This window comes from Nerophis lumbriciformis, linkage group LG07 (assembly GCF_033978685.3).
Source record: "Nerophis lumbriciformis linkage group LG07, RoL_Nlum_v2.1, whole genome shotgun sequence".
NCBI classification, from domain to species: Eukaryota; Metazoa; Chordata; class Actinopteri; order Syngnathiformes; family Syngnathidae; genus Nerophis; species Nerophis lumbriciformis.
This window is the reverse complement of record NC_084554.2, coordinates 16,726,706-16,741,068: the sequence shown is the minus strand read 5'-3', so window position 1 is coordinate 16,741,068 and position 14,363 is coordinate 16,726,706. Positions and strand designations below refer to the sequence as shown.

Below are 14,363 nucleotides of genomic sequence, written 5' to 3'. Positions count from 1 at the left end.
TTCCATAGCAATTTTAAGGCCATTGTTTCTAATGTTACGTTAGCTTGTTTTCTTTGAATTCTTTGAATTAATATAGTGAGAGGAGGTAATAATTGCCACCTCATTAAAGCTTCACAATTGCTCAATGGCTTTAAAAATAATCTTGTGGAAATGAGATCGCTTAACGAACACAGGCCTTCCATAGCAATTTTAAAGCTAATACAGATATTTATGAAAGTATTATTGTAGCAAAACAGCACAGTGTGGGACATGTGCTGTTTGTTTGCTAATAATTCCACTACTTCGATACATTTTATCGTACAATATGGCATTTTTGCAAGATTAATCGTACAAAGAGTGAAATTCCATCCATTAATCCATTTTCTACCACTTGTCCCTTATCCTTGCAATATGATGGTTGCACATGTTGCAACAGGCTTATTTACAATAAAATATATGTATCAAATAAAAGTAATAACTTAAGGGCTTTCTTATCTTTTGCAATTTTTCGAGTTTTTAGCTAATACTGTAGTTTAAATACAGTAATCCAATTAAAGAACATTTGGTTTCACAAAAAAACAAAATAAAAATGCACAAGCAACAAATAAAGAAATAAAATAAGGCGCTTCCAAAACAGTTAAATATTTAATAACAGGCTAAGCAATTTAAAAAACATTATTTAAATTAAATTGACATACAAAGAAAATTGGAAAAAAACATTTTAAAAAATTAGGAGACAATACACAATTAAGAAATTAATAACATAACGAAAGACTGGGCTTATCTAAAATAAATTACATTAATCCAATCAAGTAAGGCCTTTCCTATATTTTGAAATTTTCAGAGTTTTAACTAATTTTTATATCATGAATCATGAATATATATCATGAATGAAAAAGTAGTTTTACTTAAGAAAAGCTACTTTCATTATTTGCACATTTGAATTTATTGTTTTTATTATTTATTAAACAATTAAAAAAACAATGAATATATAAAGAAATAAGGCACTTCCAATACAATAATTAACAATTTGCATATGTCTATAAAAATAAGTTAAATACAATCCACGTATAAACAAACATTTTTAAAATATTAGAGACAATACAAAATAAAAAAAGAGACTAACATTATAATAAACTGGGCTTTTCTAAAATAAATAACTTTTTATCCAATAAAAGACAACATCGCTTAAATTGTTTGAAATGTTCTAAGTTTTAACAAATAATTTAAAATGGGGCGGTATAGCTCGGTTGGTAGAGCAGCCGTGCCAGCAACTTGAGGGTTGCAGGTTCGATCCCCGCTTCTGTCATCCTAGTCACTGCCGTTGTGTCCTTGGGCAAGACACTTTACCCACCTGCTCCCAGTGCCACCCCCACTGGTTTAAATGTAACTTAGATATTGGGTTTCACTATGTAAAGCGCTTTGAGTCATTAGAGAAAAAGCGCTATATAAATATAATTCACTTCACACTTCACAAAATGGGGGGAGTCTAATTTTACGGTGGACAGTTTTTTTTTTTTTATTGAACAAACAACAATGAAATTACAAAACAAGGCACTTCCATTACAATTCAATGATGAAAAGTTTGAGAAACGTATATTAACTTATATCAATATGAAATAAAATAAATTAAATGCAGTCCACAAACAAAGAAATGTACTAAAGAAATCTATTATCAATATTTGCCATTTTTATTTTTTGTCCGCGAATGCACCTTGGTGTGAATTGAGATTAGTGGGGAGCCCGGAAGTGCGGAAACGTGTGGGAAAGTTTTGAATTGTAAAAATAGTACAGGCCAAAAGTTTGGACACACCTTCTCCACCAGCTCAATGTGGTTAGAGTGTCCGCCCTGAGACTGGGAGGTCGTGAGTTCAAACCCCGGCCGAGTCATAACAAAGACTACAAAAAATGGGACCCATTGCCTCCCTGCTTGGCACTCAGCATTAAGGGTAGGAATTGGGGGTTAAATCACCAAAATGATTCCCGAGCGCGGCCACCGCTGCTGCTCACTACTCCCCTCACATCTCAGGGGGTGAACATGGGGATGGGTCAAATGCAAAGGACACAATTCACCACACCTAGTGTGCGTGTGACAATCATTAGAACTTTAACTTTGTCATGCAATCTGTTTTCTTTATTTTCATGACTATTTACATTTTAGCTTGTCACTGAACGCATCAAAACTATGAATGAACACGTGGAGTTATGTACTTAACAAAAAAAGGTGAAATAACTGAAAACATGTTTTCTTTTCTAATTTTTTTCAAAATAGCCACCATTTGCTCCGATTACTTTTTCGCACACCCTTGGCATTCTCTCGATGAGCTTCAAGAGGTAGTCACCTGAAATGGTTTTCACTTCACAGGTGTCATAGTTTTGATGCCTTCAGTGACAATCTACAATGTAAATAGTCACGAAAATATGTGTCCAAACTATACATATACACATATATATATATATATATATATATATATATATATATATATATATATATATATATATATATATAAATATATATATATATATATATATATATATATATATATATATATATATATATATATATATATCATAATATAACTATATATATATCTATATATATATATATCTATATATATATATATATATATATATGTATATATATACATATATATATAGCTATATTATGATATATATATCATAATATAGCTATATATATATCATAATATAACTATATATATATCTATATATATGTATATATATACATATATATAGCTATATTATGATATATATATATATATAGATATATAGATATATATATGTATATATATATATATATATATATCTATATATATATATATATATATATATATATATGCATGTATGTATATATAGATATATATTTTTGTATATATGCATGTATGTATATATATATATATATATATATATATATATATATATATATATATATATATATATATATATATATATATATATATATATATATGTATGTATGTATGTATGTATATATATATATGGATCCAACATATCGCTGATATGTTGGATCCACTATGGACTGGACTTTCACAATATTATGTCAGACCGGCTCGACATCCATTGCTTTGGGTCTCCCCTAGAGGAGGGGTGGGTTGGGTTGGTTGGGGGAATGGTGGGTACCCACATATGCGGTCCTCTCCAAGGTTTCTCATAGTCATTCACATCGACGTCCCACTGGGGTGAGTTTTTCCTTGCCCTTATGTGGGCTCTGTACCGAGGATGCCGTTGTGGCTTGTGCAGCCCTTTGAGACACTTGTGATTTAGGGTTATATAAATAAACATTGATTGATTGATTGATTGATTGATGTATATAGATATATATATGTTTGTATATATATATATATATATATATATAGTTTGGACACACCTTCTCATTACAATGTGTTTTCTTAATTTTACACACACACAAACACACACATATATATATATATATATATATATATATATATATATATATATATATATATATATATATATATATATATATATATATATATATAAACATTTTTTACAATTCGAAACTTTCCCACACGTTTCCGCACTTCCGGGTGTCCCACTAATCACAGTTCACACCAAGGTGCATTCACCAAACCCGTAATTTCGATCGATTTAGGAAAGGACGCGACCAGATCGTTGCATTCATGCGCCTAAGTTGTGGCGAATACATCTACAGTATTGAAAATATCATTAGATAACTTATATGTAGCCATTTAAATTTAGCGCATTCTTAGGCGAAAAGAGGTAAAGCTTAGCATGCAGTGATTCACTGACTGACGTCTCCGGCGCTGCACACACACACACACACACACACACACACACACGCACTCGTACACGCACACGCACGCGCGTCCCCCAGCCCACTTCTTATTTTGCACACTTGAGTCCACAGTCTCGGCTGCAGCAGACGCAAGGAGGAGGGAAATAAGGTTGCGCAAATTCAAGGAACTTTCAGCGACGACTGGCGCTACTTTTGCGGCATGCCGCTAAAACACACCGACCAAGAAACCGTTTGATTTTAGGGTCCCCCCCACCCTACCGCTCCTCCCACCGCACCCCCACTCCCACGCCTCCACTAACCCCGTTTGCATGTCAAGAACCCCCCCGAACATTTTTTTTGCAACGATGTGGACGTCTCACGATACCGCTGGATTTATCGTCTTGTTCGGCTTTTGTGCGCATTTTGGATTCTCCTTTGAAGGTAAGAAAAAAAAAAAGTGCGCAGTGTTTTGCGCCTTTTTTTGATAAGCGAAAGACATATTTTGATGTTACAATTTATATTAAACGCCATCGTGACGGAAGATGATGCGTTTGTTTTAATACTGAAAAAAAAAAATGCAACTGGTGAATACTTGAACGCACCACGGAGTGCTCAACCTTTATCCTTCCAATTATGTTCCTGCAAAAACAAACAAAAAGCATTTTTTGTGTCTCTGTCCGAGCTCCTGAAAGGCATCCTTGGACTTTTTATTTTTTTATTTTTTTATTTTTTTTAAATACTTTAATTTCCAACACAGGCTATGTTTCATGTATCATAATCTTATCAAAGTGGCGTTCATGAAACCGTGTGAATATCAGCGCTTCATTCATGATGTCAACAAATTACTCCATAAAATGCTTTATTTCCATTTCCATTCCATTCACTTAATTGTCATATCTTTTCCACCCCCCTGACTTCGCAGGTCGCTTCACCGACCTGCCCTCCAACATGACGGCCAAAGAGGGACAGAACATAGAAATGGCGTGCGCCTTCCAGAGCGGAACGGCGTCAGTTTATTTGGAGATCCAGTGGTGGTTCGTCAAAGCGCCGGAACCCACCGAAACCCCGGAGGAGGTTGACGCAGAAGAGGTAAAAGCGAGGGGGTGGAAGATTGTAAAACTTGTATGGGAGCAATTACGTGATGATGAATAATGATGCAAAAAAAAATGGCTGAATCCGTCCTAAAATGTGTCCTGTAAAGTTTCACGCTCAGGAAACATTTGTTGTCATGTGACTCACCCAGGATATGACTTCTCCAAAATGGCTGGCTGTCAATTATTTACAATTATGTAAAAAAAAAAAAATGTAACAGGGTGTCAAAGGAAACAGTTATAATTGTTCTTACTATATTTGTTGAATGATTTCATGTAAACACAAGCAAGGTAATATCGCTATTAGCTTTGAAATCGCTATAGAAGGCCTGTTGTGTCAGTAGAAGCTCATTGCAAATCCGTTAAACCAGAGGTGTCAAACTCATTTTAGATCTGGGGGGCCACATGGAGAAAAATCTACTCCCAAGTGGGCCCGGACTGGTAAAATCACGGCACAATAACTTAAAAATAAAGACAACCTCAGATTGTTTTCTTTGTTTTTAAAGATAGAACCAGCACATTCTGAACATTTACAAATCATAATGCAGGCATGTGATTTTTCCGTCTGAAGTCGGAATTCCGTCTTTTTTAATCTCGGGGAAAAAAAAAAAAATTATCTCCCGTTTTTTTCCCCGACCCTAAATCAAGATTCGAGACGTAGTTTATATTACGCCGTAGTTGATTGGTCGATATGTTCCTTGTGACCAATCAGGACATCTGTTATGAATGATGACGTTAATAACGTCATCATTCATAATGGTTATTACCGCCATTTTCCATATGTAAACGATGTCGGTTCTCGAGAGAAAGGACGCTTTACGAGTAAAAGAAATGGATATACATGTCAAAAATAAGTTTCGATGGGACTGGATGAAAAGGGAAATCACTGATACTGTTGGGAAGAAGGAAGTTACGACTTTGTTCGGTGATTTTATTCGGAAAATCGATCGTCCCGGAAAGGTTTTGTGCACGTGGTGTCATGATAATATTGACTATGGATCACAAGGTTTCAAGGCTTTGGAAGTACATGCGAAACGCCAAAAACATATGAAACAACTTGAAGCAAGGTATGTTCTATTAATGATGTTTTCATGTCTTTAAACACTAAAATATTTTCTTCAAATGGTGCTGTCTTTGTTAATTTTAGCATGTTAAATTGGTGACCCCTGGAAATTTTTTCAGTCTTTTTCATTGTGGTCAAATCACATGCCTGAAATGTTAATAGGATTTTTTTTTTTTTACACTTACACTATCTTTATTTGTCGTTATTTATACTTTCTGAATAAGTTATGTGATAATGTTCATCAGTCAACTCATTGGTGTTGATTTTCAATCTATCAAGATAAAAACATATCAAATTAAAATTAAAGGCTGTTATTTATATAGTTTGTTCATTTTCCTTGACTGGTGATTGTGTTTTTTTTGTTTTTTTTACATCATCTACACCAGTGTTTTTCAACCACTGTGCCGCGGCACACTAGTGTGCCGTGAGATACAGTCTGGTGTGCCGTGGGAGATTATGTAAATTCACCTAATTGGGTTAAAAATATTTTTTGCAAACCGGTAGTTAGAATCCGCAAATGTGCCGTTGTTGAGTGTCGGTGCTGTCTAGAGCTCGGTGTAATACTCTTCCATATCAGTAGGTGGCAGCAGGTAGCTAATTGCTTTGTGGATGTCGGGAACATGGTTTGTCGTGATCACAATATGCGGTAGGCAGCGTGCAGGTAAAAAGGTATCTAACCCTTAAACTAAAAATAAACAAAATGCGAGTGCCGCTAAGAAAAGGCATTGAAGCTTAGGGATGGCTATGCATAACAAATCTAAAACTGAACTTGCTGCAAAGTAAACAAAAACGAAATGCTGGACAACAGCAAAGACTTACAGCGTGTGGAGTAGCAGACGGCGTCCACAAAGCACATCCGTACATGACATGACAATCAACAACGTTCCCACGAAGGAGGATAGCGCCCGCCAGGGGCGCCGAAAAGGGGGGGTAAAGGAGACGGATTCTAGGGGCCCATGATGGAGGGGGGCCCAGAGAGGCCCCTAATGATGATGAAATTATAATACAGAAAAAATAATGACACTGTGTTGGGGGCCCTGTAAAGATTCTTTTCATGGGGCCCAAAATCCCTAGCGGCGCCCTTGGCGCCCGCACAACTTAAATAGTCATGATTGCTAAAACAAAGCAGGTGCGGGGGAATAGCGCTCAAGGAAGACATGAAACTGCTACAGGAAAATACCAACACGAGAGGAAAAGCCACCAAAATAGGAGCGCAAGACAAGAACTAAAACACTACACACAGGAAAACACCAAAAAACTCCAAATAAGTCACGGCGTGATGTGACAGGTGGTGACAGCACACCTACTTTGAGACAAGAGCTATAGTGATGCATGCTTGGTTATGGTTTGAATTCATATTCAACCATTGCGGGAACAACTTTTTATTGTCAATATCGACTGCTAAGTTAAATTTCTTTGTTTTCTGCTGGTGGTGTGCCTCCGGATTTTTTCAATGAAAAAAATATGCCTTGACTCGGAAGAGCCCCGCCGTAGGATTCACATCCCTACAGTCATATTTAGCCAGTAATCAGACCCGTCTAGTTCCGAAAAGAACCGACCCCATAACGTTCACTTGTAGCTCCAAACGTATTTGTTGTGCATCTTCCGCTTCACTTTTTGTAAATGCGTCAATCCTGCTCATGTGAAGGTTTTGACATTACGTCACAGCCACAAGTAGATTACTGTTCTGTGCCAAACACTGAATTCAAAGTGCATTTGTGGCATGAAGCTCACACTAAAATGGAATGTTGAAATATGGAATACATTTGCCGCAAATTGTCCTAACTTGGGCTCGGTATTTGCAGTGATATGTACAGTATATACAGTACAGGCCAAAAGTTTGGACACACCTTCTCATTCCAACGGGTTTTCTTTATTTTCATGACTATTTACATTGTGGATTGTCACTGAAGGCATCAAAACTATGAATGAACACATGTGGAGTTATGTACTTAACAAAAAAACATGTTTTGTATTCTAGTTTCTTCAAAATAGCCACCCTTTGCTCTGGTTACTGCTTTGCACACTCTTGGCATTCTCTTGATGAGCTTCAAGAGGTTGTCACCTGGAATGGTTTTCACTTCACAGGTGTCATAGTTTTGATGCCTTCAGTGACAATCTACAATGTAAATAGTCACGAAAATAAAGAAAACGCATTGAAATGAGAAGATGTGTGAAAACTTTTGGCCTTTACTGTATATGTACAGTAGATATCACATAAATAATTAATTGTACAAACTTAGTGCTAAAACAATATTTCAAATGATCCATTTCCATTGATTGTAACTGTACGGAAGGTTGATACTCAAATGTTAAACAAATGCAGAAGTTGTCCCCCAAATTATTTTTAAATCAATAAAAAAAAATTCCAAGTCGACATTATAGTAGGAAGGGGATTCAAATGAACTCATTCGTTGCAGTTTACCTGACACATGAAACGTAACAGATTTTTTGGGGTGGGGCATGCACTATCCACTTTAACCACCAGATGGCAGTTGAGTGTTGAATATCTCAAAATGTGTTTTCTGGCAATTCCAACTCAGTTGCGATGTAGAGTGGCGCTTTTCCATCATTTTCAGTAGACTGTATTACAAAATCGAATAACACCCCCTCCTTCTTTCACGCAAGATCCATTCCCTACTGCGGGGGTGTCAAACTCATTCAGGAACTATTAGATTAATGGCATTAAAACTAAAAAATAAAGACAACTTCAGATTGTTTTCCTTGTCTTAATTTGGACAAAAATAGAACTAACAGATTCTGAAAATATTACAATAAAAATATAGAAAAAAAACAAACCCGGCAGCGGTAAAGTTTAGATCCATGAAGGAAAGAAGAAAGTGAATTAATGTTTATAACCGAATACATTTACATATGCATAAAAATGTGTTTTCTTTTGTATTATGTTTTTTTTATGAAGTAACGTTTATGACAACCTTTTTCCAAAACACAATATTAAATATGAGATATAACAGGATAATACATACATTTATCATTTGTTTTCAAAACAGTTACAAAAAAGTAGGACCACCACATATTTACTGTGGGGACCCCATTTTTATGACATGATGGGGTCCCTGGGACCCCATTATGAAAATTCCTAGCACCAACACTGATGGAGTATTGGTGCGTGCAAAACAGCAGCAGGCGGCTGTGGCCTGCGGGCTGGTTCTAATACTAATCAATAGAGATGTCCGATAATATCGGACTGCCGATATTATCGGCCGATAAATGCTTTAAAATGTAATATCGGAAATTATCGCTATACGGAGTGGTACACGGACGTAGGGAGAAGTACAGAGCGCCAATAAACCTTAAAAGCACTTTCCCTGCGTGCCGGCCCAGTCACATAATATCTACAGCTTTTCACACACACAAGTGAATGTAATCATACTTGGTCAACAGCCATACAGGTCACACTGAGGGTGGCCGTATAAACAACTTTAACACTGTTACAAATATGCGCCACACTGAACCCACACCAAACAAGAATGACAAACACATTTCGGGAGAACATCCGCACCGTAACACAACATAAACACAACAGAACAAATACCCAGAAGCCCTTGCAGCACTAACTCTTCCGGGACGCTACAATAAACACCCCCCGCTACCCCAACCCCACCCCCCCAACCCCGACCACCTCAACCTCCTCATGCTCTCTCAGGGAGAGCATGTCACAAATTCCAAGCTGCTGTTTTGAGGCATGTTAAAAAAAAAAAAATGCACTTTGTGACTTCAATAATAAATATGGCAGTTTTTTCCATAACTTGAGTTGATTTATTTTGGAAAACCTTGTTACATTGTTTAACGCATCACAACAAAATTAGGCATAATAATGTGTTAATTCCACGACTGTATATATCGGTATCGGTTGATATCGGAATCGGTAATTAAGAGTTGGACAATATCGGAATATCGGATATCAGCAAAAAAAGCCATTATCGGACATCTCTACTAATCAAATATCATCCCGGGGGCCATAGATAATTCATTCTTGACTTTGACACCCCTGCCCTACTGTATATCATTAGAACAGCTATTGCGATACTGTATATTTCCCATCGATATTTTCCTCACCGCTACGCCTCCTTCTAATGCTCTGTGATATATATCCTTGATCATTATCCTTTAACCAGGAATGGATTCGGGTTCTTTTGGGTTAATTTTTAACACGTTAGCGCATAAGTCCGGATCAATATCTCATGTACATTGGATAATTTTAATTATTTACCAGTCCTGCACTCGAGGACTGGGCTGGAATTCAGTCTCTCACGCTGTGGAAATGATCCCGCTTCACACTCTTTACACCCGCGAAGAGCTACCGAACATCAGATCAATCACCCCTACGGACTTATTACCGGTCATTTTAGCGTCAGATGCGGATTTGGTCAGTTTTTTCCCCTCGGCCATCAGTCACATGAACAATAACAAGATCTGATAGCTCAGTTACAGCTCATGTTATTCTATTCTGTGTTATGTGTGTTTTATGTTGCACGATTGCGCCAAGTAAAATTCCTAGTTTGTGAACCCGTTCTCAAACATTGGCAATAAAAACTCTTCTGATTCTGATTCTGAGCGTCGTTGAAGGCCTACTGAAACCCACTACTACCGACCACGCAGTCTGATAGTTTATATATCAATGATGAAATCTTAACATTGCAACACATGCCAATACGGCCGGGTTAGCTTACTAAAGTGCAATTTTAAATTTCGCGCGAAATATCCTGCTTAAAACGTCTCGGTATGATGACGTCTGCGCGTGTAGAGGTCGTTTTGGGACAGCATGGTGGCCAGCTATTAAGTCGTCTGTTTTCATTGCAAAATTCCACAGTATTCTGGACATCTGTGTTGGTGAATCTTTTGCAATTTGTTCAATGAACAATGGAGACGGCAAAGAAGAAAGCTGTAGGTGGGAAGCGGTGTATTGCGGCAGGTGTTGTGCCGGATAACGCACCCCCGCCGTAGAATGCACCCCCTGACTGTTGTGCCGGATAACACAGCCGGTGTTTCATTGTTTACATTCCCGGAAGATGACAGTCAAGCTTTACCATTGGCCTGTGGAGAACTGGGACAACAGAGACTCTTACCAGGAGGACTTTGAGTTGGATACAGAGACGCGGTACCGTGAGTACGCATGCAGCTGCGGCTTCCAAACATTTGATCGCTTGCCCGTACGTGCGTGCCGCTATGTGCATGTCACGTACGTAACTTTGGGGACTTTGGGGAAATATATGTGCTGTATGAACTTTGTGGAGGTGAACGGTACTTTGGGCTGTGGGATTGAGTGTGTTGTGCAGGTGTTTGAGTTGTATTGGCGGGTTATATGGACGGGAGGGTGGAGGTGTTTGTTATGCGGGATTAATTTGTGGCATATTAAATATAAGCCTGGTTGTGTTGTGGCTAATAGAGTATATATATGTCTTGTGTTTATTTACTGTTTTAGTCATTCCCAGCCGCCTCTCACAGCATCTTCCTTATCTGAATCGCTCCCACTGCCCTCTAGTCCTTCACTCTCACTTTCCTCATCCACAAATCTTTCATCCTCGCTCAAATGAATGGGGAAATCGTCGCTTTCTAGGTCCGAATCGCTCTCGCTGCTGGTGGCCATGATTGTAAACAATGTGCGGATGTGATAAGCTCCACAACCTGTGACGTCACGCTACTCGTCTGTTACTTCCGGTACAGGCAAGGCTTTCTTATCAGCGACCAAAAGTTGCGAACTTTATCATCGATGTTCTCTACTAAATCCTTTCAGCAAAAATATGGCAATATCGCGAAATGATCAAGTATGACACATAGAATGGACCTGCTATCCCCGTTTAAATAAGAAAATCGCATTTCAGTAGGCCTTTAAAGCCATTAGGGAAAAGTGCAGGGAAATTAATAAAAGAGACAGTTTTTGCATACGAATTCCATGACAAAGTCCGTGCAGCCTAAAACGCGGTCAAGTCGTTTCTTAGTGTATATGTTTGCCGCCGGTTTTAACGGCCCGGTTCGGAGCGAGCGTGTGAGAAAATGTGAGCTGCAGACGGACATAGGAGCTTACATTGTGTACGGCAGGTAGCTTTCGTGTCAAAATGGAGAGAGGTTGGCGTATTGTCGTGACAAACATCGAGCTGAGCTCTTTCCATCTGCATGACTAGAGAGTATACAGCGTGTGTGTGTGTGTGTGTGTGCGCGTGTGTGTGTGTGTCGGAGACAGTGGTTGGAAAATCCACAAGGCTTTAATTATTGTTCCATTGTTGCCGGGCTCTTCCAGTATCATTGGCCAGGCTTTCATGTGGATTTGACGCCACATGACTCTTGGGTGTTAGGCTGAAGAGGCCTACTGACGCAGACGTGACATTGTTAGCCATGTTCATTACCCGCAAGGCCGCGAGAAAAATCGAGAGGAAACATAACCTGGAAGCGGGGTTGAAGGCGCTTATGGACTGAGGCAGTGTTTTTCAACCTTTTTTTGAGCCGAGGCACATTTTTTCCATTGAAAAAATGCGGAGGCACACCACCAGCAGAAATAATTAAAAACTGAAACTCAGCAGCTGATATTGACAATAAAAAGTTGTCGTCGCAATTGTTGGATGTGACTTTAAACCATAACCAAGCGTGCATCAATATAGCTCTTGTCTCAAAGTAGGTGTACTGTTACCACCTGTCACATCACACCCTGACTTATTTGGACTTTTTTTCCGTTTTCCTGTGTGTAGTGTTTTGGTTCTTGTCTTGCGCTCCTATTTTGGTGGCTTTTTCTCTTTTTTTGGTATTTTCCTGTAGCAGTTTCATGTCTTCCTTGACCGCTATTCCCCGCGCCTGCTTTGTTTTAGCAATCAAGAATATTTCAGTTGTTTTTATCCTTCTATGTAGGGACATTGTTGATTGTCGTGTCATGTTCGGATGTACTTTGTGGACGCCGTCTTTGCTCCACAGTAAGTCTTTGCTGTCGTCCAGCAAATAAGATATACATTACGGGGCTCTGAAAACAAGTTTTTTTAAAGTGTGGAGACCTTTTTTGACTTTTTTTGACCAATCTTCGACACAAGTGCAGGAAGAGCCCTAGAGATGTACCTAAATATGGCCTTGTCATGCTGCGTCTACATTATGTTTCAGTTTTCAATTACTTTGTTTTAAGTGCCTTGTACTGAACTTTATTTATTTATTTATGTATTTTTTTTTTTTTACTCCGGGTACTTTTGTACTCTTACTTTTGTTTTTTGTTTTTGTTTTGAGTGACAGCAGGGGTAGGGGATGAAGAGGGTTTGAATATGTTGTTAATGTGAATGTGAAATCAATAAAAAAACTATGAAAGAAAAAGGAATATTTCAATTGTTTTTATCCTTCTTTGTGGGGACATTGTTGATTGTCGTGTCATGTTCGGATGTGCTTTGTGGACGCCGTCTTTGCTCCACAGTAAGTCTTTGCTGTCGTCCAGCATTCTGTTTTTGTTTGCTTTGTAGCCAGTTCAGTTTTACTTTTGTTTGACATAGCCATGCTTCAGTGCCTTTTCCTAGTGGGACTTGCCTTTTGTTCATTTTTGGTTTAAGCGTTACATACCCCAAAAGGGACAAGCGGTAGAAAATGGATGGATGGATACCTTTTACATGCCAAAAAAGGTTGAAAAACACTGCACTAGACCAGTGTTTTTCAACCTTTTTTGAGCCGAGGCACATTTTTTCCATTGAAAAAATGTGGAGGCACACCACCAGCAGAAATAATTAAAAACTGAAACTCAGCAGCTGATATTGACAATAAAAAGTCGTCATCGCAATTGTTGGATATGACTTCAAGCCATGACCAAGCGTGCATCAATATAGCTCTTGTCTCAAAGTAGGTGTACTGTCACCACCTGTCACATCACACCCTGACTTATTTGGACTTTTTTGATGTTTTCCTGTATGTAGTGTTTTATTTCTTGTCTTGCGCTCCTATTTTGGTGGCTTTTTCTCTTTTTTTGGTATTTTCCTGTAGCAGTTTCATGTCTTCCTTGACCGCTATTCCCCGCGCCTGCTTTGTTTTAGCAATCAAGACTATTTCAGTTGTTTTTATCCTTCTATGTGGGGACATTGTTGATTGTCGTGTCATGTTTGGATGTACTTTGTGGACGCCGTATTTTCTCCACAGTAAGTCTTTGCTGTCGTCCAGCATTCTGTTTTTGTTTACTTTGTAGCCAGTTCAGCTTTACTTTTGTTTTGCATAGCCATGCTTCAGTGCCTTTTCCTAGTGGGACTTGCCTTTTGTTCATTTTTGGTTTAAGCGTTACATACCCCAAAAGGGACAAGCGGTAGAAAATGGATGGATGGATACCTTTTACATGCCAAAAAAGGTTGAAAAACACTGCACTAGACCAGTGTTTTTCAACCTTTTTTGAGCCGAAGCACATTTTTTCCATTGAAAAAATGCGGAGGCACACCACCAGCAGAAATAATTAAAAACTGAAACT

General features: G+C 38.2%; 1 protein-coding gene across 1 annotated transcript in view; it reads left to right on the top strand.

Moving 5' to 3' along the window:
* Positions 1 to 3,626: 3,626 nt before the first annotated feature.
* Positions 3,627 to 14,363, top strand: part of vstm2a (V-set and transmembrane domain containing 2A) — a 282,539-nt gene continuing 271,802 nt past the window's right edge. The window contains exons 1-2 of the mRNA XM_061965743.2: positions 3,627 to 4,213; positions 4,695 to 4,861. Coding sequence (XP_061821727.1) covers positions 4,102 to 4,213; positions 4,695 to 4,861 — 279 coding nt within the window. The 5' untranslated portion in view covers positions 3,627 to 4,101. The remainder of the gene's footprint in view (positions 4,214 to 4,694; positions 4,862 to 14,363) is intronic.